The 25,898-nt window shown below is 40.7% G+C and overlaps 1 protein-coding gene across 1 annotated transcript in view; it reads left to right on the top strand.

The window, feature by feature from the left end:
• The window catches only part of LOC129827714 (carbonic anhydrase-related protein 10-like), a 30,947-nt gene extending 7,943 nt beyond the window's left edge, over positions 1–23,004 (top strand). Inside the window, exons 3-9 of the mRNA XM_055888810.1 lie at positions 1,270–1,415; positions 10,257–10,442; positions 11,185–11,280; positions 11,421–11,493; positions 13,627–13,781; positions 13,925–14,099; positions 15,228–23,004. Coding sequence (XP_055744785.1) covers positions 1,270–1,415; positions 10,257–10,442; positions 11,185–11,280; positions 11,421–11,493; positions 13,627–13,781; positions 13,925–14,099; positions 15,228–15,250 — 854 coding nt within the window. The 3' untranslated portion in view covers positions 15,251–23,004. The remainder of the gene's footprint in view (positions 1–1,269; positions 1,416–10,256; positions 10,443–11,184; positions 11,281–11,420; positions 11,494–13,626; positions 13,782–13,924; positions 14,100–15,227) is intronic.
• The last annotated feature ends 2,894 nt before the right edge of the window (positions 23,005–25,898 follow it).

The following is a 25,898-nucleotide window of genomic DNA, read 5'->3' as shown; positions in this document are numbered from 1 at the left end:
TTAAAACGATGATAGTTTAGTTAAAAATGCCTAGGCTTCATTTTGTGATCATTTTACTAAACATTGTGCTTTTTTGATAAACACTATATTGAACCCACTATACATGCAGCTACAACTGGTAAACAAGAAAGCAGGAAGATATGCAACAGGAGCTTTGTTGACATTCAGAAATTCCAACATCATTCCAGATCCTCCTCTACTGTATTTCATTATTATGCATTAAGAGTAGTTTGGCCAAGATAGGCATGTAATATAGGTCACTGATCATCTTAGGGTGGCTAATCCATTGCTTATTTGCTAGTTGAATCTTTATTCAGATTATTTTGAGATTTACCTACTTAGCAGATTCACTAGCTGATTCATTAGCTGATTCTTAATTCTGAAATTGACTCCTATTCATGATTTCCTCTTATTGTAGAAACATCTATAAGGGGTTGTGGCATTGATCTGATTGTCCTTAACCACCATTGGGCTTTGCCCATGAAGGCATGCCCCTTGCCCATGAATTAAGAGCAATGAAAAAGTACTGGTTGTCCCAGGAGTCTCCGTCCGGCAGTTCAGATGAGTATCAGTCTCTAATCCCTATGCTAAGGGAGAGAACGTAATAGTCCTGAACCCTCATCTGTTTCACAGCTGGACGGCCCACTCCATTCAAGCCGACCCACGTGATGTAATCACGGCTGGGTGATGTCACACGTGTCAGAAAGGGGTAGTGATGGCACTCTTGAGGCCTGCCACATCTGTCACAGCTGCCCTGCTCCTGTGCCACTGCCAGGCTCTGAGCCATACTAAGAGGAGAGGAGGGGTTCTCCCCAGTCCCTTCTGTCATGTGCAAGTAACGAGGGACGGATAACTAAGATTATTTCAGCTGATCTTAAATCAGATTCTGGAAGCATTTAAACTGCTTCTGATATAGAGGGATTCTATCTAAATCCATAGTAGGATCTACATACATACATAATCAACTTTGGCATTACTCTCGTGCCCTTTTCTCAAAATAGCTCTTCCTAGTACTGTACAATCATAATATGGAATGTTGTGCTGATGGCATACTCCATACTCTAACTGCTGCTGTTTGGTTACAGTAAGGCAAGGACTTTAAAGGGATATCTTTACTTCGTTTCCTTACTCAGTGTTTCTTCCTCAGTGTGTTCCGGTCAAAGTTTTTATAGTCCAAGTGCTGTTTAAGAACTTACTCATCTCACACATCAACATGATATTAGACATTATACATGATAAAGGACATTGAACTGTGCTTGTTGTCCACAGTACCATCCTTCTGGGGGCTAGTGAATTCCGCCTGGAACCTGTGTGCCGTGGGAAAGAGGCAGTCGCCGGTCAACGTCGAGACCAGTCACATGATCTTTGACCCCTTCCTCCCCCCTCTACGTCTCAACACAGGCGGACACAGCAAGGTAAGGAGATTGTGGAAAGCCTGATCTTGAACTCCCAGATGACTCTTGAGCTTGTAGATCTGAAGGGCATCAGGACTTAAACTTCAGGAGATGTTGATCATCTGGAGGCTATTATTGGATTCCAGTTGTTTGTGTTCATATTACATTTACAATGCGTAATGAGGACTAGTATGCTCAGCCATCATCAAAACGAGGTGTAGGTGGGAAAAATTCTGTTTACAGAATAAACGTTTCTAGATTTATAGTATGAAGTAACATCAAATTAAAAAATCTTCCCTCAGAATTCTTTCGACTACACTGACAGGGTGAATTTTCTAAATGCCACTAGCAACACCCCCGCTGTCTGGCCTCATGGCTCTCCTTTAGTTGTACATCATGCTCTGCTTTCACAGTTGCCTTCTGAATCTCTCCCATCCCGATCCCATCAAATGACCCATATAGCAGATAGTATTTATTGTAGGATTTCACTAACATTATGAAAGGGTGTTGGCAGGATGCCCCAAGCTCAAGCTGCAAGCTGGGGACAAGGGGGCATGACCATCGTTCACCACAGGGCATAAAGTCCGCTAGGGAATAGGGGAAATCACTAATCATGTAAAATGAGAATGACAACAGAATTACACCCAGTACTATAGTTCAAATGGTGACAATTTAACTATTACCGAAACTATTTGATGCAATTACATTTTATTGACATATCTTTTGGTTCTTAGCGGTGTTGTGTAAGAATGAAAATGGACTTACTGTAAGATATGTGGTAACCATTTTTCAGAGGACAAAAACCTTTGATTAAGATAGTCCACCTCCCCCAGCATTTGGGTCCCATGAATAGTTCGCTCATTTTGTTAGAATCAGAAAAATACCACAAGGAGCCAGGGAGGATTGGCAAAGAACAGTACATGTAAGGGAGGGTTAAATTCTCTTTGTAAGTCTTGTTTTATGATTAATGCTAGTGTGCATCTGCTGAGCGAGAGCACAGAGAGCTGGGCCATCTGTGCTGGCGTGTGTCTGTGGGAGGACTGTGGGAGAGGGGATAAATGAAGTTAGCCAGGATGTTTTTACATTCGCCACAGCTCGTCTACTCGATACTCCCAGATATATGTCCATCAACAGATGGACATGTTTACTCTCCCAGTTAATTGCCTCTTTTCCTGCAGCTATTTATTGAGATGTATACACCATTTTAGTTTTAAATATTGTCATGTGCCATTTACACACACATACTGCACCACACACAAACAAACTCAGCTCACACACAAGTAGAATACATGTTATTCCTGATTAACATTGAGCTTTGATTTACAGCTTGATGAAAGGCGGTTGCTTGAAAAGGTGGTTGTGTAAATGAATTCCCATCTTGTTATTAAGCATGGGATGTTAGACCTTGTGGAGGAGTCTTACTTTACCACAGAAAACTTCAGATGGAGAGAGATGCTCAGGTGGAGGGGATGCTGAGATTCTGAGGAACCTGTTTTGTAAAGACATTTAACTGTTAGAGAAAGTGTGACATAGACTTGTTATGGTCAAAGATCAAACGATAAGATGCAGTTGCTGCACTCCAAAAACTGCACTTTTACAGAAGTGTATTTGTTCACTTCACTTGAATATTAAGGAAATATTTTCAACTTGTATGCTCAGGCAGCGACTGAATAGCAATTTGCATTTAGATACTTGATACAGACAATTAATCCTAAGAAGTGATTTAGTGTGGCAATCTTTGTCATGAAAAAATACAACATGAAACTGTGGTGATAAGCCTTTGCTTGATAAATGGTTCTGTTCACAGCATCTTTAAATTGACTTCAACGTGTTGACATTTAGTAATAATTTGGATGCTGCGACAGTCAATAGCAGGACATTAGTCATTTCCTATCTCACTTGCTCCCATGTTGTCCACAAAGCCATACTCACTCGCACACACTGTCACCAAATTCACTCATGAAGATGTAGTTTCTCATTAACTTACCCTAGTAAAGCACAAACAGTTGCTCATAGAAAACATTTAGTAGGCAACAAGTTGGCATTTTGCAAAGCACCCATGAGGAAAACTGTCAGTCGGGAAATGTCGGTCCTTTGAACATATTGGTGCAATTTTACAGTATAATCTATTTCATGTAATGCAATCCTGGGCTAGAATATCCTTATTTTTTTGTTTATCCAGAAAACAGCCTGCTATTACCAAGAGACAAGTTTGAGATAAGATTAAAAAAAGATACCTTAGTTCCTTTCGAAGGTTGAAGGACTTCAATGTACTCAATCTGTTCACATCCCAGACTTTGAAGCCTCAAGGAAGGGAGGGATTGCAAAGTGGCTTAGGAGCGACAGAGACTAAAGGAGAAGTAAGGTGGGTGAGGTGAGTGTCAAATAACAGGAGGATTCATCATTCTGACAGGCTTCACATGGAGTGTCACCACTTAAAGACATGCTCCGGAACTTTGGTGACTCATTCCTACATTGCGGTCCCTTTTGGACCTCAATTTTTGTATTCTACCAGTTTGACTTTTGGAAAAACATATTGGTCACTTATTTTTTTGTGCATTTTCCAACCTGTTAGGTGCATAATCCTACCAGGGTGGAACCTAACAGGGTGGAAATTTGGAGCCTAAATTAGCCATAGCTCTGTGAGTGAGCAAGATTGAGTTAGCATAAAGAGATTAAGGTTCTCACTGTTCAGTAAGAATAGGAGCAAGGCAAGATTCATTCCATCAGCCATAGGGCTGCTGAACAGTGGGACATAGGATAGATGCAAGATGCTGAACAGTGGGACATAGGACAGATGCAGGATGCTGAACAGTGGGACATAGGACAGATACAGGATGCTGAACAGTGGGACATAGGACAGATACAGGATGCTGAACAGTGGGACATAGGACAGATGCAGGATGCTGAACAGTGGGACATAGGACAGATACAGGATGCTGAACAGTGGGACATAGGACAGATGCAGGCCCAATACACGGCCGGTCAGTAGGCCGCAGAGACTTTGAATATGTGGAAATGTAAATGTCTGACTTATGTACTAACTTTCCATTTTTTTGTACTGCATGTAGTTTATTGTGTTGTGTTTGTATTTATATTCTGGCGTCACAGAATGAATTTCCATTTAAATGTACAATAAAGTATATCATATCGTAATGGTGAACACTTGAACAGGATTAAATAAAATTGAAATAAATACAATAATCATGGAAGAAAATGATTGAGAGAGAATTTAACTAGGACTATAAAAATAATTAAAAAATATATTATTATACAAAAGTACTGAGAGTCTCTTTAACAAAGATGTTTAGGGGTTGTCTGAGGTCCACACAACATTCAAACAGACACCATGAAAAGGGAATTTAGCAAACACAGTTTATTGGCGGAGATGTTTTAGAATATTTTGTCTTTCATGTTGCAAAATGATGGTTAACCAGCCAAAGAGGGAGCTACGGGTGCGCTTCTCGTGCACGATTTTGTGAGGATTTCTATTTTGCATATTGTAACCTTACTGTGTTGGCGGAACAAATAACATGCCTTCTGTTGCTTTACCACCCCAACTGCATTGAACTGCCAGGAACAGGCAGTGTTTCTGTCAACGTGTGTTTACTGGAGATTCTCTCTGCTGCTCGTGTTGAGCCCCAGACAAAATTCTCTCCATTATACTACTATTGTGGATCTCATGCTGAGTGTGTGTGAAGTTCAGTAAAATCCCAACTTTGAAACAGAGCCAGTAGACGTGCCTCAATGCATAGAATGAGTTTCCCCACAGAGAGGAGCTCACTTCAGAGTGTAAAGGCCACAGTTAGAGGGCGGCAGGTAGCCTAGCGGTTAAAAGTGTTGGGCCAATAACTGAAAGGTCACTGGTTAGAATCTCCGAGCCGACTATGTGTCACGTTCCTGACCTGTTTTCTCTTGTTTTGAATGTGTTTATTGGTCAGGGCGTGAGCTGGGTGGGCATTTCTATGTGTTGTGTTTCTATGTTGGGTTAAAGGGTTAATTGACCTTGTATGGCTCTCAATCAGAGACAGGTGTTTTCGTTTTCCTCTGATTGAGAGACATACATAGGGAGGTTGTTTCTCACTGTTTGTTTGTGGGTGATTGTCGCTGTGTCTATGTTCTATGTTGCATGTATGCACTAGTTCATTCTTGGCTTCACGTTCGTCAGTTTTGTTATTTTGTTAGTTTGTTAAAGTGTTTCGGTTCATGTTCATCTAAGTAGAGAAATAAAAGAAGATGGCTTATTTTCCACATGCTGCGCCTTGGTCCTCACTCTCTACCTTTGACGATCGTGACACTAGGTGAATAATCTGTGCTGTGCCCTTGAGCAAGGCACTTACCCCTAATTGCTCCTGCTAAATTATATAAATGTAAAATGTGTATTTTTCAGGCAGAGACAGTAGAGGGCCTCCAGGGAACCGAGAGAATTGATCGAGGATTTAATAATCTAATCAAAGCTAGTCTCTTCTCAAAACATGGTGGAAAACCAAAACTACCTCCCGTTCTCACTGTTTTGAGGGCAGTCACTGCAATTTACTTTTCATTGATATAATAATGGGAGAGTCTTGCGTTCTGCATAAAAGTGAGGTATGACATTTACAGTGCCTTCAGAAAGTATTCACACCCCTTTACTATTTCCACATTTTGTTCTGTTACAGCTTGAATTTAAAATTGTTTACATTTATATTTTTTTGTCACTGGCCTCACACACAATACCCCATAAAGTCAGAGTGGAATTATGTTTTTAGACATTTTTACAAATTAATAAAAAATTAAGTCAGTGAGTATTCAACCCCTTTCTATTGGCTAGCCTAAATAAGTTCAGGAGTAAAAATTGGCTTAACAAGTCACTTAATAAGTTGCATAGACTCACTCTATGGGAAATAAGTGTTTAATTTAATAGTTGAATGGCTACTTCATCTCTGTACCCCACACATACAATTATCTGTAAGGTCCCTCAGTCGAGCAGTGAATTTCAAACACAGATTCAACCACAAAGATCAGGGAGGTTTTCCAATGCCTCGGAAAGAAGGGCACCTATTGGTAAATGGGTAAAAAAACAAAACAGACATTGAATATCCCTTTGAGCATGCTGAAGTTATTAATTACACTTTGGATGGTGTCTCTACAAAGATGCAAGCGTCCTTCCTAACTCAGTTGCTGGAGAGGAAGGAAACTGCTCAGGGATTTCACCATGAGGCCAATGGTGACTTTAAAACAGTTAAAGAGTTTAATGGCTGTGATAAGAGAGAACTAAGGATGGATCCACAACATTGTAGTTAATCCATAATATTAACCTAATTGACAGAGTGAAAAGAAGGAAGCCTGTACAGAATAAAAATATTCCAAAACATGCATCCTGTTTGCAACAAGGCACTAAAATAGTGCAAAGCAATTTTTTGTCCTGAATACAAAGTGTTATGTTTGGGGCAAATCCGATGCAACGCATTACTGAGTACCATTCTCCATATATTGAAGCACGGTGATGGCTGCATCATATTATGGGTATGCTTGTAATCGTTAAGGACTGGGGAGTTTTTCAGGGTGGAAAATTAACAGAATGGAGCTAAGCACAGGCAAAATCCTAGAGGAAAACCTGGTTCAGTCTGCTTTCCACAAGACACTGTGGGATTTCTTTTTTTACAAATGTTTGAATTTTTCTTCTACTTTGACAGAGTATTTTGTGTTGATCATTGACAAAGAAAATTACAATTACATCCATTTGAATCCCACTTAGTAACACAACAAAATGTGGAAAGTCAAGGGGTGTGAATACTTTCTGATGGCACTATAGAACCTATCTCTTAAGCCCGAGGGACAGTCCACTGTACAGCAGAGGGGAAAAGTTTCACCTAACCTGATACAAAACAAATTTCAAATTAAAATCAAATGTCCCCAAAATGTAAGCCCTCAATATTTGGACTCAATTCACTGAAGCAGAACAGCAATTAGTCCCAAGCCTTTTTAACTCAATGAAGCGTGGGGGGATTTTTGGTCATGGTAAGCAGCTTTTATGCTCTGTTTGGAAATGCTTAAAGCGGACAGCAAAATCGGTAAATCCCTCAACAGGAGTGTTGTGTCAGCTCCTCCTCTAGCATGACTTTACGTCCAAATACATTGCATTCAAGGTAGCTAGAGCATTGTACGTTGTCATAATCAATGATCATTGTGAATTTGAATGGAATTGAGGTTCATCTGCAGAATTTCTGCCTGTTAGGTAGGCCTAGTCTGTGGTGTCAATGAGACCGCACAGAATGGAGAGCATTTGAAAGACACTTTGTGATAGAATATCCAATTGATTGTCCATGCTACTCCTAATAAATTGAAGTTATGTTAAGAGATTTGATTTGGTTTGATTGAATGACCATGTGACCATACCCGTCCAGTATAAAAGCACTGATTTAGAGTATAGTCGGTCGCTACACAAGATGAATACAGGAACTGAACAACTTTAAACATCTGCTGCTATAAAAAAAAATCTATACCCTGTGAAAAAATGTAATATGACCTAAAATCTGTCTGCAACTATTTAAAAAGAAAAAAATAATAATATATATATATATATATATATACAGTACCAGTCAAAAATGTGGACACACTTACTCATTCAAGGTACTCATTCTGTACCTTAAATGCACTGTTAAGTGGGTACTCTAAATGTTGTTATTATATCTTTGTCTATCAGATTTTAATGCACCACTGTTATCAGAAGGATTTTGAAGGCTGTGTGGGTGAACAGTAGGTGGATTTAGTGAAAACATATTTTTATGACAAAGCAAGCCAGCTACATTATCACATCCCAAAGGGCCTCATCACATTTCTTTGCTTACTAGCCAGTAGAGATTATATCATCCCCAAAACAGAACCTACAACTCCGAACCCATATTGCCGTCTTCTCATGCACAAAGTATTGGCCCCAGTGCCAGCTCAGTGCCAGCTTAGTGCCAGCTCAGTGCTTATTTTGCCTAGTAATTAGAATAGGTGTCAGTGGAAGATTTGGTCTAATACATAACACTGTTGAGGAATTGAATTAATGTTCAGCTTTCACCATTTTGCTCATTTGATTACATGCATTATGCACTAAGAGGGTGTAGAAAGGGCCCCTGTTTAAAGGGCCATTAAACATGTCAAGTGAAATATATTACTTTTCCTACTTCATTTAACCATCGGCAGTATTTGTTGTATATATTTTTCTGTATTTTTTTTGTCTCTGAATAAATTAAGTGGATCACCCTATGATGAATGACTCCATCACGATCTACACAGGCATATCACTGAACTCCCTCCCTTCACTTTTTCTCCTTACTTCCCTCATTTTATTATAAGTCTTGATGTTATCCTAGTTTTATATGAAAGAATGGAACAAAGCTTTGAAGGTCTTCCTTTACCTGTTGGTCACTTCAAACAACGTGAGAGTTGGTTTCTCAGTTTATTATTCATTTCACCTGCTGCCTTAATGAGATGAGATTTGGAAGATGATTTTCTATTTTATTTTATTTTAATCCACCTTTTAAAAACCTAATTTACTGCAGGCCTACAGCCAATCCCAAAGGATTATTCTGTGATTATGAGCCTGAGGAATATTATAATTTTACATCGCAGTAATGGGAAAGTGCAATTGGAGCGTGAGTTTTTTTTCTTTTTCTACCCATAATGGAAATGATTAAGAATTACACTGAACACAAATATAAACGCAACATGTAAGGTGTTGGTCCCATGTTTCATGAGCTGAAATAAAATAATTTTGTTTACATCCCTGTTACTGAGCATTTATCCTTTGCCAAGATAATCCATCGACCTGACAGGTGTGGCATATCGAGAAGCTGATAAAACAGCATGGTCATTATACAGGTGCACCTTGTGCTGGGGAAAATAAAGGACCACTCTAAAATGTGCAGAAACCGTCTCAGGGAAGCTCATCTGCATACTCGTCATCCTCACCAGGGTCTTGACCTGACTGCAGTTCGGCGTTGTAACAGACGTCAGTAGGCAAATACTCACCTTTGATGGCCACTGGCACACTTCACGGATTAGTCCCGGTTTCAACTGTTTCAGGCAGATGGCAGACCGTGTGTATGGCATCCTGTGGGCGAGCGGTTTGCAATGTCAACGTTGTGAACAGAGTGCCCCATGGTGGTGATGGTATGGGCAGGCATAAGCTACGAACATAATTGCATTTTATCAATGGCAATTTTAATGCACAGAGATACTGTGGTGAGACCGTTCATCTGGTGCCATCACCTCATGTTTCAGCATTGTAATGCACAGCCCCATGTTGCAAGGATCTGTACACAATTCCTGGAAGCTGAAAATGTCCCAGTTCTTCCATGGCCTGCATACTCACCAGACATATCACCCATTGAGCATGTTTGGGATGCTCTGGATTGACGTGTACTACAGCGTATTCCAGTTCCCGCAATATCCAGCAACTTCAAACAGTCATTGAAGAGGAGTGGGACAACATTTCACAGGCCACAATCAACAGCCTGATCAACTCTATGCGAAGGAGATGTGTCGCGCTTCATGAGGCAAATGGTGGTCACACCAGATACTGACTGGTTTTCTGATCACAACCCTACCTAAGGTATCTGTGACCAACAGATGCATACCTGTATTTGCAGTCATGTAAAATCCATAGATTAGGGCCTAATTTATTTATTTTAATTTACTGATTTTCCTTATGTGCACTGTAACTCTGTAAAATCTTAGAAATTGTTGCATGTTGTGTTTATATTTTAGTTCAGTGTATTAACATGAGTTATCTCCATTTCCTCTTCTGTAGAGGTCTCTCAGGTGAGAAACTTGCCCCCCTTCTCTTTTACCAGACATCCACCACACCTCACTTGACTCCTCTCTGTGCAGATGGGAGGCACCATGTACAACACAGGGCGCCACGTGTCGCTGCGGCCAGACAAGGCTCACCTGGTGAACATCTCCGGTGGGCCTCTGGGTTACAGTCACCGGCTGGAGGAGATCCGCCTGCACTTCGGTAGCGAGGACGGCCAGGGCTCGGAGCATCTGCTCAATGGACAGTCCTTCCCTGCAGAGGTGAGAGGAACGAGCCAATGAGCCGAGAGGGATTATCTTTATCTTTGTTGTGTCTATAAACAATCCAATCCACTGCAAGTTGCTTTCATTAGACTAAGAGCTCAATTCAATCAAACGTGCATTACAGTTAAGGCTTCACTACTTTACACAGCCCTACTGAGGCTGGTTTGTGTGGAAGATTTCCTCAAACAATGGACAATGATCAAATATGCTGAACTACCTCTATCACTCAGTCCACTAATCACATGCACAGGGCCTTTGAAGGGTGGGGTAGAAGAGCAACAGCAAAGGCTGGATCGATATATGGCAGTAAGTTTTTAGTGGCAGTGGGTTTTTTCAGTGGAGGAGGGCGATATTATAATGACAAGAAAGGAAAAACAGTAAACTTATCAGGTGCCAAACTGAGTTTGTCTGTCACGATTTAAATGAGAATTGGCAGACACTTTCCAGTCCTTAATCACCATTTTTAAGTGAGGAAGATATGTTGCCAAAAGTAAGCGGCTGCCCAGATAATTAGAGCTGAATCCTGTTCTAAATTGGAACTCTACTGAGCAGATAAGTGTCAAAGTAAAATATTCCTGAATTTCTTGAGTTTGTCTTCGAGTGAGGATGGGTAAGATTAGTTTAATCTGACATAATACTTTCTTGTGCAAGACAAATTCACATTTCTATCTCACATGGTCTAACACCAGGAAATGAAGGACTCACTGTTTGTTTTGTCTTTATCTCGCCTCACTTACAGGTGCAACTTATACACTACAACCAGGAACTCTATGCCAACTACAGTGAGGCAGCCAAGAGCCCCAATGGCATAGCAATTGTGTCCATATTCATAAAGGTCAGTTTGTGCTTGATGCAGACAATCTCCTTCTCTGTGGTGTTCTATTGTAGTGATAGTGGTCTTTATATTCAGAATCCCATGGGACTGTGCTGTGGATGCTGAATATTTCATGTTCTTTTAAATCTCTTCCCTCTCAGATATCCGAGTCTCCAAATGTATTCCTGAATCGCATGCTGAACAGAGACACCATCACGAGAATAACATACAAACGTAAGCACCCTCGGGCATTTAAGATGTGTGGGTTTATGCACACACGTTGTCAAATCTACAGTAGTCAAAGATAGAATAGTAGTCAGTTCCATTTCTGGATCCGTCATAAAAAATTATATCTAGCAACTGAATTAATTTGGCTAATTGGAAGGTTGCCAGAGATGGACTTAATCAGAGATTGAGTGAAATTCATTCCAACTTCTGAATTAATCAGCTACATTACCAATGTGATCCTCCTGGTTCAATATGTAAGATGTGTAACAATGGAAACTGCCCCCAACTCTGAGAGATGTTTGAGTCATCTCCTGTTTCTAACTGACAGAAATAACTCTGTGGCACTTTCAGAATGTTCTAAGCTGATTAAGTCTGGTTAATTTAATTGTCATTCCTTTTTCATTAATGAAATTAAATTAAATGAATTACATTAAATAAATCACTAATCATCCTTTTATTTGTATCCCATTACTATAATAATAGGATGTTATACTGTATTACAAGTCCCTGCTGACCAGGGAGGTACTATCATTCGTCAAAACAGATGCAGTCACCCCCTTACTGAAGAAACCCAACCTTGACCTCTTATCCAACTACAGGCCCATCTCCAACCTCTTCCTATCAAAAGTACTGGAAAAAGTGATTGCAAACCAGCTTCAATCCCATCTGTCTTCCAATTAGCTGAACACATTTTTCCAGTGAGGTTTCCAGTCCTTGCACAGCACTGAAACAGCTATGGTGAAAGTTACCAATGACCTACTGATGGCTGCAGAATCTGGATCACCTAGCCTCCCACTTCTCTTAGATCTCAGTGCTCTTTTGACACTGCTGACCACAACATCCTCCTGCGCCATCAGAGAGCACACTTCAGTCTCTGGAACTGCTCTGAACTGGTTCTCCTCTTACCTCTCCAATAGGAAGCAATACATCCCGATTGGAGAGTCCAGATCGGTGGAGTCTACAGTCACATGCGGCGTCCCACAGGGGTCAGTTTTGCATCCTATTCTGTTCCTAATCTACATGCTCCCTCTCAGCCAAATCTTCAGAGTCTGTAACATCAACTTCCACTGCTGCACTGACGATTCCCAAGTATATATTTACATCAATCCGGACACATCTCAGCCCTAGCAAAACTTGGCAGCTGCCTAGATGACATCAGGGCATGCATGAAAGAGAACTTCCTCCGGCTCAACAGCAGCAAGACTGAGGCTATGCTTATTGGGACACACAAGCAGATCACTAGTGCTGGAAACATCTTCCCTACTAGTGACGGTCAAGTCATCCATATGTCCTCTGTCATCTCTAACCTGGAAGTTAAGTTTGATCCTTCTCTGTCCTTTGATGCCCATATAAAACATATCTGCAAACATAATTTTTCCATCTAAGAAACATTGCCTGGCTCAAACCATCGCTCTCCCAGCCAGATGCAGAGAAACTCGCCCACGCCTTCATCTTCTCCCAGATCAACTATGGCACTGCTCTGTTCGGGGGCCTTTAAACCAAATCACTTCAGAGGCTACAACTTCTCCAGAAGAGTCCTGCCAGGACCAAGAAGTCAGCCCACATCACCCACATCCTTGCTGAACTCCACTGGGTACCGGTCAACTATAAGATTGACTTTAAAATCCTCCTCCTAGTGTTTAAAGCCTTGAATGGATTGAGTCCCACCTACATCAACAATATAATTTATATCAATGAGCCACCTCGCACACTCCACTCCAGCAACTCACCACTGCTTCAGGACCCCAAGACACGTCTCAGTACTATAGGGGACCGAGCCTTCTGCTCCTTTGCCCCTCGCCTATGGAATACTCTCCCTGGCCATTTGAGAGCCGCTCCATCAATCAGCGCTTTTAAAATGGGTCTTTAAACACATTTCTACAGACTGTCTTTCTTATAGTCCTAATCTGGAGAGTCCTTTAAGCAACTAGTCTACTATTGCTATTTCCTGCCTTGATTTGTTTTTATTGTAGTTTTTATTTTATCATATATTTTTGCCTATGTATAGCTTTGGGATAACACTGTAATGAAAAGCGTTATACAAATTAAATTTGTTATTATTATTCTGTAATACAGTGTATAAAGTGTTGAGGATGGTACAGTATGAATCTGATTACCTCTGTTTTGGTCCACCTCCAGATGATGCATTCTTACTCATGGGGCTCAACATAGCAGATCTATATCCAGACACTATACGTTTTATAACATACGAGGGCTCCATGACTATCCCACCCTGCTTCGAGACAGCCACCTGGATCCTCATGAACAAACCTGTGTACGTCACACAGATGCAGGTAACTCACCCTCGATCATAGACTCAATAATAACATTAACTCATGTTTGCCAGAAGTTACTTAATAGTTGGCCGTATTTGAGACTGTAGATTCTTTACCATAAACCTTATCTGTCCAACTTTCTCTCACGCCGTCTCTTTTAGATGCATTCCCTGCGACTGCTAAGTCAGAATGAGCCATATAAGATATTCCTCAGTATGAGTGACAACACGCGGCCCGCCCAGCCTCTCCTACAGCGCTGTATCCGCACCAACATCAACTTCAGCAAGCAGGGCCGAGACTGCCCCAACAACCGTGCCCTGAGGCCCCAGTATCGAGGTGGGTCTGAACGCATGTGTTTAGGATCTTTATTCAATCAACAAGGTTACTTGAAACTTTCCGTTAAATTCAGGTATTGGTAAAAATAGACTGTGAGAAAGAAGTTTGTCATAGTAATATAAACTGCACATACTGTATTCAGAAACCGGTTTGTGTTTTTAGAAATTCGATATACACTCAGTGACCAGTTTATTAGGTACACTACCCCATTCACGAAAAATGGTTCCCTCCTACAGACCGTGGCATCGAAGCATTCAGTTAATGTTCGATTGAACGTTAGAATGGGCAAAACCAGTGACCTAAGCGACTGAGCGTGGTATGATCGTCGGTGCCAGGTGCGCCGGTTCCAGTATCTCAGAAACATCCGGCCTCCTGGGCTTTTCACGCTTGATAGTGTCTAGGGTTTACCGAGAATGGTGCAACACACAAAAAACATCCAGTCAGTGGAAGTACTGTGGGCGAAAATAGCTTGTTGAGGAGAGAGGTCGAAGGATAATGGCAAGAATCGTGCAAGCTAACAGGCTGGCCACAAATAGGTAAATAATGTTGCAGTTCAACAGTCGTGTGCAGAAAGGCATTGCACCAGATGACCACACCGGGTTCTACTCCGATCAGCTAAAAACAAGAAGAAATGTCTCCAATGGGCATGCGACCACAAACACTGGACAATTGAGGAGTGGGAAAACATTGCCTGGTCCGACAAATCCTGGTTCCTGTTGTGTCATGCTGATGGCAGTCAGGCTTTGGCGTAAGCAGCATGAGTCCATGGCCCCATCCTGCCTGGTGTCAACGATACAGGTTGGTGGCGGTGGTGTATGGTGTGGGGAAGGTTTTCCTGGCACACATTAGGTCCCTTGATACAAATTGAGCGATGTTTCCATGCCTTGGGGAATTCAGGCTGTTCTGGAGGCAAAGGGGGATCCAACCCAGTACTAGATGGGTGTATCTAATAAACTGCCCACTGAATGTATGTTTTCTGTTTTCTATAGTTCTGAGATGTCTATAGAGAAATGCCTCGTCCATCAAAATGAACAGGTTCTTTGTAGGTTCTATGTCTCAAGCATTGCCTTTGTGTTTCCAGTTCAAGCAGTTCATGCTAACCTCCACATCACTTTGTTCTCTTTCCAGTAAACCAGTGGCTTCTGAAGTAGGAAAAAGATGAACATGCTGTACAATACAACAGGATAAAAACTAAATATGGGATCCTGATTCTCAAGACTTTATTTGAATGTGGAAATACTACATTATCAGCAGAGGCTGTTTTTTTAATGTGTTTGAGATTGCAAAGTAAGACAAGGAAAGATTGAAAGGTGTAACTTTTAAGAATGCACAAATGTAATTCTTCTACAGAGCTTATGGAAATGGACTGTACCGAAATTCAGCAGGCTCCGCCATTTACTGACCTCTGCAGTGGAGACAATGAGGACCTCTTTCATGACATCATCATCATCAGATTCACTTGAGTACCCAAAGATCCCAAAGGACCAACACTTCTTGAAATTAGCTAAATGTAATCACAGATACAACCATAATGTGTTTTGATACCAACAGCATTCCATCAGATCTAACAACAAGCTAAGAATCTAAATATGATGGGTGCTCTTCTGGTGATGAAACCTTCTACATAACCACGTCACAAGCAAAAGGTGTACTGAATAAATGTCACAAATGCAGAAACATTTCCTGACCATGTGACCTAACCAGGAAAAATTCTGGGCCCCAGTAAAACACTAGGGCAAGAGATTTTCCTGTTCAGGCCACATAGTCAGGAAACACTCCTAGCCATAGACTTGGGAGATCCAGTATTTTATACTGTATTTGCTAAACTTTTCTAGACATTTTGGGCCATTTGCCTTTTCTCTGTTTAATTGTTTACAATTTCATTCACTCTGTTTATTTCAATGATAACAGCCCAATTAACATTTTTCAGATAATTATCCAAGATAAAATCACACTTTACATAAGGCCTATATAGTATATGCTGTTTAAGAATTGTATATTGTCTAGCACTGAATAGAGCATGGGACGTGATTTGTCTGCAAATTCTTTACGCAGTCACAAGGCATTCCTTATCAATTATTTATCCTCATTTTAAATTCAGAGCTGTGTATGGCGTTACAGGCAATGTGGGTGTGTGTGTGTGTGTGTGTGTGTGTGTGTGTGTGTGTGCGCGCATGTGTACATGACTGTATGTGTGTGTGTGTGCGCTTTCTGCTGAGCATTGAATGTCTCATTAAATAGGGTAAATCTCCTCGTTTTGTGGCAACGAAACAAATACAATTGTATTTGTCACATGCGTCAAATACAACAACAGGCCTAGAGTGATATGCTTACTAACGAGCTCTTTCCCACCGATGCAGAGTAAAACAAGAAGATAAAAACCACAAGAGAAATAACACACAAGAATGAAGCTAAATACAGGGAGTACCAATATACCATATCAATTTACAGGGGTATGAGGTAGTTGAGGTAAGTATATACAGTGCCTTCAGAAAAGATTCACACCCCTTTTTTTATTTTTTATTTTTTTATTTCACCTTTATTTAACCAGGTAGGCAAATTGAGAACACGTTCTCATTTACAATTGCGACCTGGCCAAGATAAAGCAAAGCAGTTCGATACATACAACAACACATAGTTACACATGGAGTAGAACAAACATACAGTCAATAATACAGTGAAAAATAAGTCTATATACAATGTGAGCAAGTGAGGTGAGATAAGGGAGGTGAAGGCAAACAAAATATATATAAAAATAAATAAAAATATAAAAAGGCCATGGTGGCGAAGTAAATACAATATAGCAAGAAAAAAAAAATATATATATATATTTTAAACACTGGAATGGTTGGTTTGCGGTGGAAGAAAGTGCAAAGTAGAGATAGAAATAATGGGGTGCAAAGGAGCAAAAATAAATAAATGAATACAGTAGGTAAAGAGGTAGTTGTTTGGGCTAAATTATAGATGGGCTATGTACAGGTGCAGTAATCTATGAGCTGCTCTGACAGCTGGTGCTTAAAGCTAGTGAGGGAGATAAGTGTTTCCAGTTTCAGAGATTTTTGTAGTTGGTTCCAGTCATTGGCAGCAGAGAACTGGAAGGAGAGGCGGCCAAAGGAAGAATTGGTTTTGGGGGTGACCAGAGAGATATACCTGCTAGAGCGCGTGCTACAGGTAGGTGCTGCTATGGTGACCAGCGAGCTGAGATAAGGGGGGACTTTACCTAGCAGGGTCTTGTAGATGACCTGGAGCCAGTGGGTTTGGCGACGAGTATGAAGCGAGGGCCAGCCAACGAGAGTGTACAGGTCGCAGTGGTGGGTAGTGTAAGGGGCTTTGGTGACAAAACGGATGGCACTGTGATAGACTGCATCCAATTTATTGAGTAGGGTATTGGAGGCTATTTTGTAAATGACATCACCGAAGTCGAGGATTGGTAGGATGGTCAGTTTTACAAGGGTATGTTTGGCAGCATGAGTGAAGGATGCTTTGTTGCGGAATAGGAAGCCAATTCTAGATTTAACTTTGGATTGGAGATGTTTGATGTGAGTCTGGAAGGAGAGTTTACAGTCTAACCAGACACCTAGGTATTTGTAGTTGTCCACATATTCTAAGTCAAAGCCGTCTAGAGTAGTGATGTTGGGCAGGTGCAGGCAGCGATCGGTTGAAGAGCATGCATTTAGTTTTACTTGTATTTAAGAGCAGTTGGAGGCCACGGAAGGAGAGTTGTATGGCATTGAAGCTTGCCTGGAGGGTTGTTAACACAGTGTCAAAAGAAGGGCCAGAAGTATACAGAATAGTGTCGTCTGCGTAGAGGTGGATCAGAGACTCACCAGCAGCAAGAGCGACATCATTGATGTATACAGAGAAGAGAGCCGGTCCAAGAATTGAACCCTGTGGCACCCCCATAGAGACTGCCAGAGGCCCGGACAACAGCCCTCCGATTTGACACACTGAACTCGATACTTGACAAAGTAGGATTTATATGAATTGAATTGTAATTTTTTTGGCAACAATCTAAACAAAATAGTCTAATGTCAAAATGGAAGAAAAATTATCATTTTTAATTTATTTATTTTTATTTTTAATTAAATGGAAAATAAAACACTAAGTATTCAACCCCTTGAGTCAATACATGTTAGAATCACCTTTGGCAGTGATTACAGCTGTGAGTCTTTCTGGGTAAGTCTCTAAGAGCTTTGCACACCTGAATTGTACAATATTTGCCCTTTATTCTTTTTACAATTTTTCAAGCTCTGGTTATTGGTCTTTGCTAGACAGCCATTTTCAAGTCTTGCCATGGATGTTTTTTGCCAATTTAAGCCAACTTTAACTAGGGCACTCTTGGTGAGCAACTCCTGTGTATAATTGGCCTAGTGTTTAGGCTATTGTGCGGCTGAAAGGTGAAGGAACCAGGTTTTCCTCTACGATTTTGCCTATGCTTAGCTCTATTGCATTTATTATTTTTTTTTTAAACTCCTTAGTCCTTGCCAATGACAACCATACCCATAACATGATGCAGCCAACTTCATGCTTGAAAATAAGAAGAGTGTTAGTCAGTGATGCTTTGTATTCAGGACAAAAAGTAAATTTCTTTGCCACATTTTTTGCAGTATTACTTTAGTGCCTTATTGCAAACAGGATGCATGTTTTGGAATATGTGTATTCTGTACAGGCTTCCTTCTTTTCACTCTGTCATTTAGGTTAGTATTGAGGAGTAACTACAATATTGTTGATACATCCTCAGTTTTCTCGCATCACAGCCATTAAACTCTGTTTTAAAATCCCCATTGGCCTCATGGAGAAATCCCTGAGCGGTTTCTGTCCTCTCCGGAAACTGAGTTGGGAAGGAAGCCAGTATCTTTGTAGTGACTGGGTGTATTAATACCCATCAAAACTGTAATTAATAACTTCACCATGCTCAAAGGGATATTCAATGTCTGCTTTTTATTTTTACTCATTTAGGTGCCCTTTGTGTGGTATTGGAAAACCTACATGATCTTTGTGGTTGAATCTGTGCTTGAAAGTCACTGCTCGACTGGGGGACCCAGATAATTGTGGGTTACAGAGATGAAGTAGTCATTAAAAAAATCATGTTAAACACCATTATAGCACACCGAGTCCATGCGACTTATTATGTGACTTGTTAAGCAAATTTGTACTCCTGAACTTATTTAGGCTAGCCATAACAAAGGGGTTGAATACTTATATTGAAGTGACTTCAGCTTTTCATTTTTTCTTAATTTGTAAACATTTATAAAAACATAATTCCACTGACATTATGGGGTATTGTGTGTGTATATCAGTGGGTGTGAATACTTTCTGAATGCACTGTACATGTAGGCAGGGTTAAAGTCACTAGGCATCAGGATAGATAATAATAAGAGTAGAAAAACAAAGTAGTAGCAGCGTATATGATGAGTGTACACTCTTAGAAAAAGGGGTTACAAAGGGGTTATTTGCGGAGGGATAGAGTTCTACCAAGAACCGTTCTGATCTAAAGAACCCTATTTGGAAGACAATGATTATTTGTAAGGCAAAGGGTTCTACCTAGAACCTTTAACATCCTGAGAACCGTTTTGGGAAGAAAGGGTTATTTGATGATTCTTTGGAAGATGAGAAGGATTCTTTGGAAGGCAAGAAGAGTTCTACATAAAACCATACATAATATTTCCCAGTATGCTCTATTGCAGGGAGATTAAGAATTGTTTGTTTTACTGTATTATCTGTGTTTTTGCAAGTACATTGAATGGTTGATTAATTTCATGCTACACAAAGATAAATAACATACAGTTTTCTAAAATAATCCAATCTGATAGTAATTGGATTTATTGCACCTATTACTGAGATGGCTGTTCCAGTTTAGATGATTGAGATAGGTTATGGAAGATTGAATACTGAGACTGACAGTCATTCTGAATGCAGGTTGCGGGTGATTGAACAATTCCACTTGTTGGATATACTAACTGGCTGGATTCCAATAGGAATTACACATCACTTTGCAAGCCAGCATAATGTTACTTGCAGGCCTGATGTGGCCTGTAACCAGGAGTTTCCTAACACTACTGTTGGGGTATAACTAGGCCCTCAAAGAAAGGCCTTGTGAAATGTAATGTATTGCCATAGATCATTTGATTTGGAAGGCTAGTAAGGTTGGTGGAATTGTTTATAGGGGTTCTAGGTAGAATCCTACACAGGGGTTTCTTTGAATAACCCTATGGGGACAAACTGAAGAACTCTATATGGTTCTACTTAGCACCTTTTTTTCAGAGTGTATGTGTACATGTGTGAAAGTGTGTGTTTGTGTGGCGTCAGTATGCGTGTTTGTGTGCGTGTTTGTGTGAGAGTGTCAGGATCAAGTCATGTGAGAGTGCAAAATAGTGCAGTGCAGATAGTCCGGTTAACCATTGGATAGCTATTCAACTGTCTTATTCTTGGGGCGTCAGTATGCGTGTGCCTTCGGAAAGTATTCAGACCCCTTGACTTTTTCCACGTTTTGTTACGTTACAGACTTTACAATCCTTTCTCGGAGCTCCACGGACAATTCCTTTAACCTCATTTCTTGGTTTTTGCTCTGACATGCACTGTCAACTGTGGGAAATTATATAGACAGATGTGTGCCTTTCCAAATCATGTCCAATCAATTGAATTTACCACATATGGACAACAATCAAGTTGTAGAAACATCTCAAGGATGAAACAGGATGCACCTGAGTTCAATTTCAGTCTCATAGCAAAGGGGCTGAATACATATGTAAATAAGGTATTTGTTTTTTATTTTTAATAAATTATGAAAAATGTCTAAACCTGTTTTCACTTTGTCATTATGTGGTATTGTGTGTAGATTGCTGAGAAAAAAATATTGAATCCATTTAAGAATAAGGCCATAACGTTACAAAATTTGGAAAAGGTCAAGGGCTCTGGATACTTTCCGAAGGCACTGTAGAAGCTGTCTCTGAGCCTGTTCGTCCAAGACCAGATTCTCTGGTACAGCTTGCTGGACGGTAGCAGACAGACCATCCATGGTTTGGGTGGCTGAAGTCTTTGTCTAAACACAATATCATACATGTACTGTTTCTGTATGATAATACCACTATGCCTAAAGAGATATATATATATATATATATATATATATATATATACATACATACATACATACATACATACATACATACATACATACATACATACATACATATATATGTACAGTTGAAGTCGGAAATTTACATACACCTTAGCCAAATACATTTAAACTTAGTTTTTTACAATTCCTGACATTTAATCCTAGTAAAAATTTCCTGTTTTAGGTCAGTTAGGATCACCACTTTATTTTAAGAATGTGACATGTCAGAATAATAGAGAGAATGATTTATTTCAGCTTTTATTTCTTTCATCACATTCCCAGTGGGTCAGAAGTTTACATACACTCAATTAGTATTTGGTAGCATTGCCTTTATATTGTTTAACTTGGGTCAAACGTTTACGGTAGCCTTCCACAAGCTTCCCACAATAAGTTGGGTGAATTCTGGCCCATTCCTCCTGACAGAGCTGGTGTCACTGAGTCATGTTTGTATGCCTCCTTGCTTGCAAAAGCTTTTTCAGTTCTGCCCACAAATTTTCTATAGGATTGAGGTCAGGGCTTTGTGATGGCCACTCCAATACCTTGACTTTGTTGTCCTTAAGCCATTTTGCCACAACTTTGGAAGTATGCTTGGGGCCATTGTCCATTTGGAAGACCCATTTGTGACCAAACTTTAACTTCCTGACTGATGTCTTGAGATGTTGCTTCAATATATCCAGATAATTTTCCATCCTCATGATGCCATCTATTTTGTGAAGTGCACCAGTCCCTCCTGCAGCAAAGCACCCCCACAACATGATGTTGCCACCCCCGTGCGTCACGGTTGGGATGGTGTTCTTCAGCTTGCAAGCATTTTTCCTCCAAACATAACGATGGTCATTATGGCCAAACAGTTCTATTTTTGTTTCAACAGATCAGAGGACATTTCTCCAAAAAGTACAATCTTTGTCCCCATGTGCAGTTGCAAACCGTAGTCTGGCTTTTTTATGGCGGTTTTGGAGCAGTGACTTCTTCCTTGCTGAGCGGCCTTTCAGGTTATGTTGATATAGGACTTGTTTTACTGTGGATATAGATACCTTTGTACCTGTTTCCTTCAGCGTCTTCACAGGGTTCTTTGCTGTTCTGGGATTGATTTGCACTTTTCGCACCAAAACACTGTCATCTCTAGGAGACAGAACGCATCTCCTACCTGAGCGGTATGACGGCTGTATGGTCCCATAGTGTTTTTCCTTGCGTACTATTGTTTGTACAGATGAACTTGGTACCTTCGGACGTTTAGAAATTGCTCCCAAGGATGAACCAGACTTGTAGAGGTCTACAATTTTTTTCTGAGGTCTTGGCTGATTTCTTTTGATTTTCCATAGATGTCAAGCAAAGAGGCACTGAGTTTGAAGGTAGGCCTTGAAATACATCCACAGGTACACTTCCAATTGACTCAAATTATGTCAATTAGCCTATCAGAAGCTTCTAAAGCCGTGACATTTTCAGAAATTTCCCAAGCTGTTTAAAGGCACAGTCAACTTAGTGTATGTAAACTTCTGACCCACTGGAATTGTGATACAGTGAATTATAAGTGAAATAATCTGTCTGTAAACAATTGTTGGAAAAATTACTTGTGTCATGCACAAAGTAGATGTCCTAACCAACTTCCAAAACTATAGTTTGTTAACAAGAAATTTATGGAGTGGTTGAAAAACTAGTTTTAATGACTCCAACCTAAAATTATGTAAACTTCCGACTTCATCTGTATACTGAACACAAATATAAACACAACATGTAAAGTGTTGGTCCCATGTTTCATGAGCTGAAATAAAAGATCCCAGAAATGTTCTTAATGTACAAAAAAAGCTTTTTTCTCAAATGTTATGCACAAATGTGTTTACATCCCTGTTAGTGAGCTTTTCTCCTTTGCTAAGATAATCCATCCACCTGACAGGTGTGGCATATCAAGAAGCTGATTAAACCACATGATCATTGCACAGGTGCACCTTGTACTGGGGACAGTATAAGGCCACTCTAAAATTTGCAATTTTGTCACACAACACAATGCTGCAGATGCCTCAAGTTTTGAGGGAGCGTGCAATTAGCATGCTGACTGCAGGAATGTCCACCAGAGCTGTTGCCAGAGAATTTAATGCTAATTTATCTGCCATAAGCCGCCTCCAACGTTGTTTTAGAGAATTTGGCAGTACTTCCAACCGGCCTCACAACCGCAGACCACGTGCAACCACGTCAGCCCAGGACCTCCACATCCGGCTTCTTTACATGTGGGATCGTCTGAGACTGGCCATCCCGGCCAGCCCCATGAAACTATGGGTTTGCAAAACAGAAGAATTTCTGCATAAACTGTCCAAAACCGGGTTTGCACAACAGAAGAATTTCTGCACAAACTGTCCAAAACCGTCTCAGGGAAGCTCATCTGCATGCTCATACTCACCAGGTTCTTGACCTGACTGCAGTTCAGCGTCATAACCGACTTCAGAGGGCAAATGCTCACCTTCGATGGCCACTGGCACGCTGGAGAAGTGTGCTCTTCATGGATGAATCCCGGTTTCAACTGTACCGGGTAGACGGCAGACACCGTATGGTGTCGTGTGCACGAGTGCGGATGTCAACGTTGTGAACAGAGTGCTCCTTGGTGGCGGTGGGATTATGTCCCAGTAGGCATAAACAATGGACAATGAACACAATTGCATTTTATTAATGGCAATTTGAATGCAGAGATACCCTGACAAGATCCTGAGGCCCATTGTCCACCGCCATCACCTCATGTTTCAGCATGAGAACGCACAGCACCATGTCGCAAGGATCTCTACCCAATTCCTGGAAGCTGAAAATGTGCCAGTTCTTCCATGGCCTGCATACTAACCAGACATGTCACCCATTGAGCATGTTTGGGATCGACGTGTACGACAGCGTGTTCCAGTTCCCGCCATTATCAAGCAACTTTGCACAGCCATTGAAGAGGAGTGGAACAACCTTCCACAGGCCACAATCAACAGCCTGATCAACTCTATGTGAAGGAGATGTGTCGTACTGCATTTATTTAATATTTATTTAACTAGGCAAGCCAGTTAAGAACAAATTCTTATTTACAATGACGGCCTACCCCAGCCAAACCCGGACGACGCTGGGCCAACTGTGCGCTGCCCTATGGGACTCCCAATCACGTCCGGTTGTGATACAGCCTGGAATCGAATTAGGGTCTGTAGTGACGCCTGTAGCACTGAGATGCAGTGCCTTAGACCACTGTGCCACTCGGGAGCCGAGGCAAATGGTGGTCACACCAGATACTGATTTTCTGATCCATACCCTTACCTTTTTTTTAAGGTATCTGTGACCTTAAGGTATCTGATTAACAAGCATATCTGTATTCCCAGTCATGTGAAATCCATAGATTAGGGCCTAGTAAATGTAATTCAATTGACTGATTTCCTTAAATGAACTGTAACTCTGTAAAATATTTGAAATTGTTGCATGTTGCGTTTTATATTTTTGTTCGGTGTATATGTTCTCTCTCAAAGAGAAATCTTATAAGTATTCATCGGATGTATTATCTGCAGGAGCCCCAGCCTTGGTCAGCTAGCGTTACCTAGCAACCTATTTTACTACACCATCTGTGCCCCCGGAAATGAATATTCATTATTCTTCAACACGCATGTCTGTGTGCAGGTGATTGGTGTTCACGGTTACTATGGCATTCCTCAGACAACAGAGATATTAATCTCAGACAGAGATATTCATCATTCAGATTTATGTTCAAGTCATATATTGTCGCTATCTTTGGACCATATTAGTTCTATGCACTCCAAGTAGGTCTACATTTTAGTATAATTGTACTATGGTATCAAGTCCTCATCTTGAAGCTATGTTTCAATGACTTGACAATCCTGAAGGATATTGTTGGTTTCATGATTGACTGAAAATAAATGATGCAGCTGCTGGCTTGAAAAATAAGCACAGAATCATTGAAAAAAGTATTGCATTCTGCTCTCTGCTATGTTACTTTGGGGACGTTTCCATTTGGAGCAGTTTGTAAAAGTACAGACAGAGCAAGAACAGCACATTCTCTCAATGCAGTCTAGCCAGAATGGAAAAGTGGGAGTGGGAAAGGAGGTTAAACACCCCTGGGAAAGGACACTCCATATTGGAAATACATGTTTCAACATCTGACAGCATCCATCTGTCTGTTCAACTATGTCAAATGAAGACAAATCCCAGTTCCCCCTCTTCCACAGACTCATCACGCACACACACAAGTGGCACCATTCAAACCTTGAGCAGAAACATAATATAGCACTCATACATATTACATCTTCATTAAGCTCACAGGACAGTAAGAATGTAAAAAGACATAAGTAAACACTCATGGGGACATTTTGCGCCTTGGTGTTGGGCAACATACACACAAGGTTTAGCCTAGATGTCTGGTCTTCAGGAGAAAAGCTCCCCTTTATTATTAGGGCTTACTTCACAGTCCTGTCTGCTTCTTTCTGGGGATGCACTCTAGCAGCAATACTTTGAATGAACAGAGAAGACTAATACATATCCAGGTCACTCACAGCAACATGGAAGCTCTGGTGACGTACTACCACACATCTCGCCCTCAATCTGGTCAAGAAGTGGTGGTGTTATACAAGTGAACTGAAACTGTACTTTAAGTTTACAGGGCGTTGTAGGGGCTAAATAACTATAATTGAGCTTGAATCTCAAACATAACATTT

This window comes from Salvelinus fontinalis, chromosome 2, assembly GCF_029448725.1.
Source record: "Salvelinus fontinalis isolate EN_2023a chromosome 2, ASM2944872v1, whole genome shotgun sequence".
In the NCBI taxonomy this organism is placed as follows: Eukaryota; Metazoa; Chordata; class Actinopteri; order Salmoniformes; family Salmonidae; genus Salvelinus; species Salvelinus fontinalis.
This window is presented reverse-complemented; position numbering and strand designations above follow the sequence as displayed.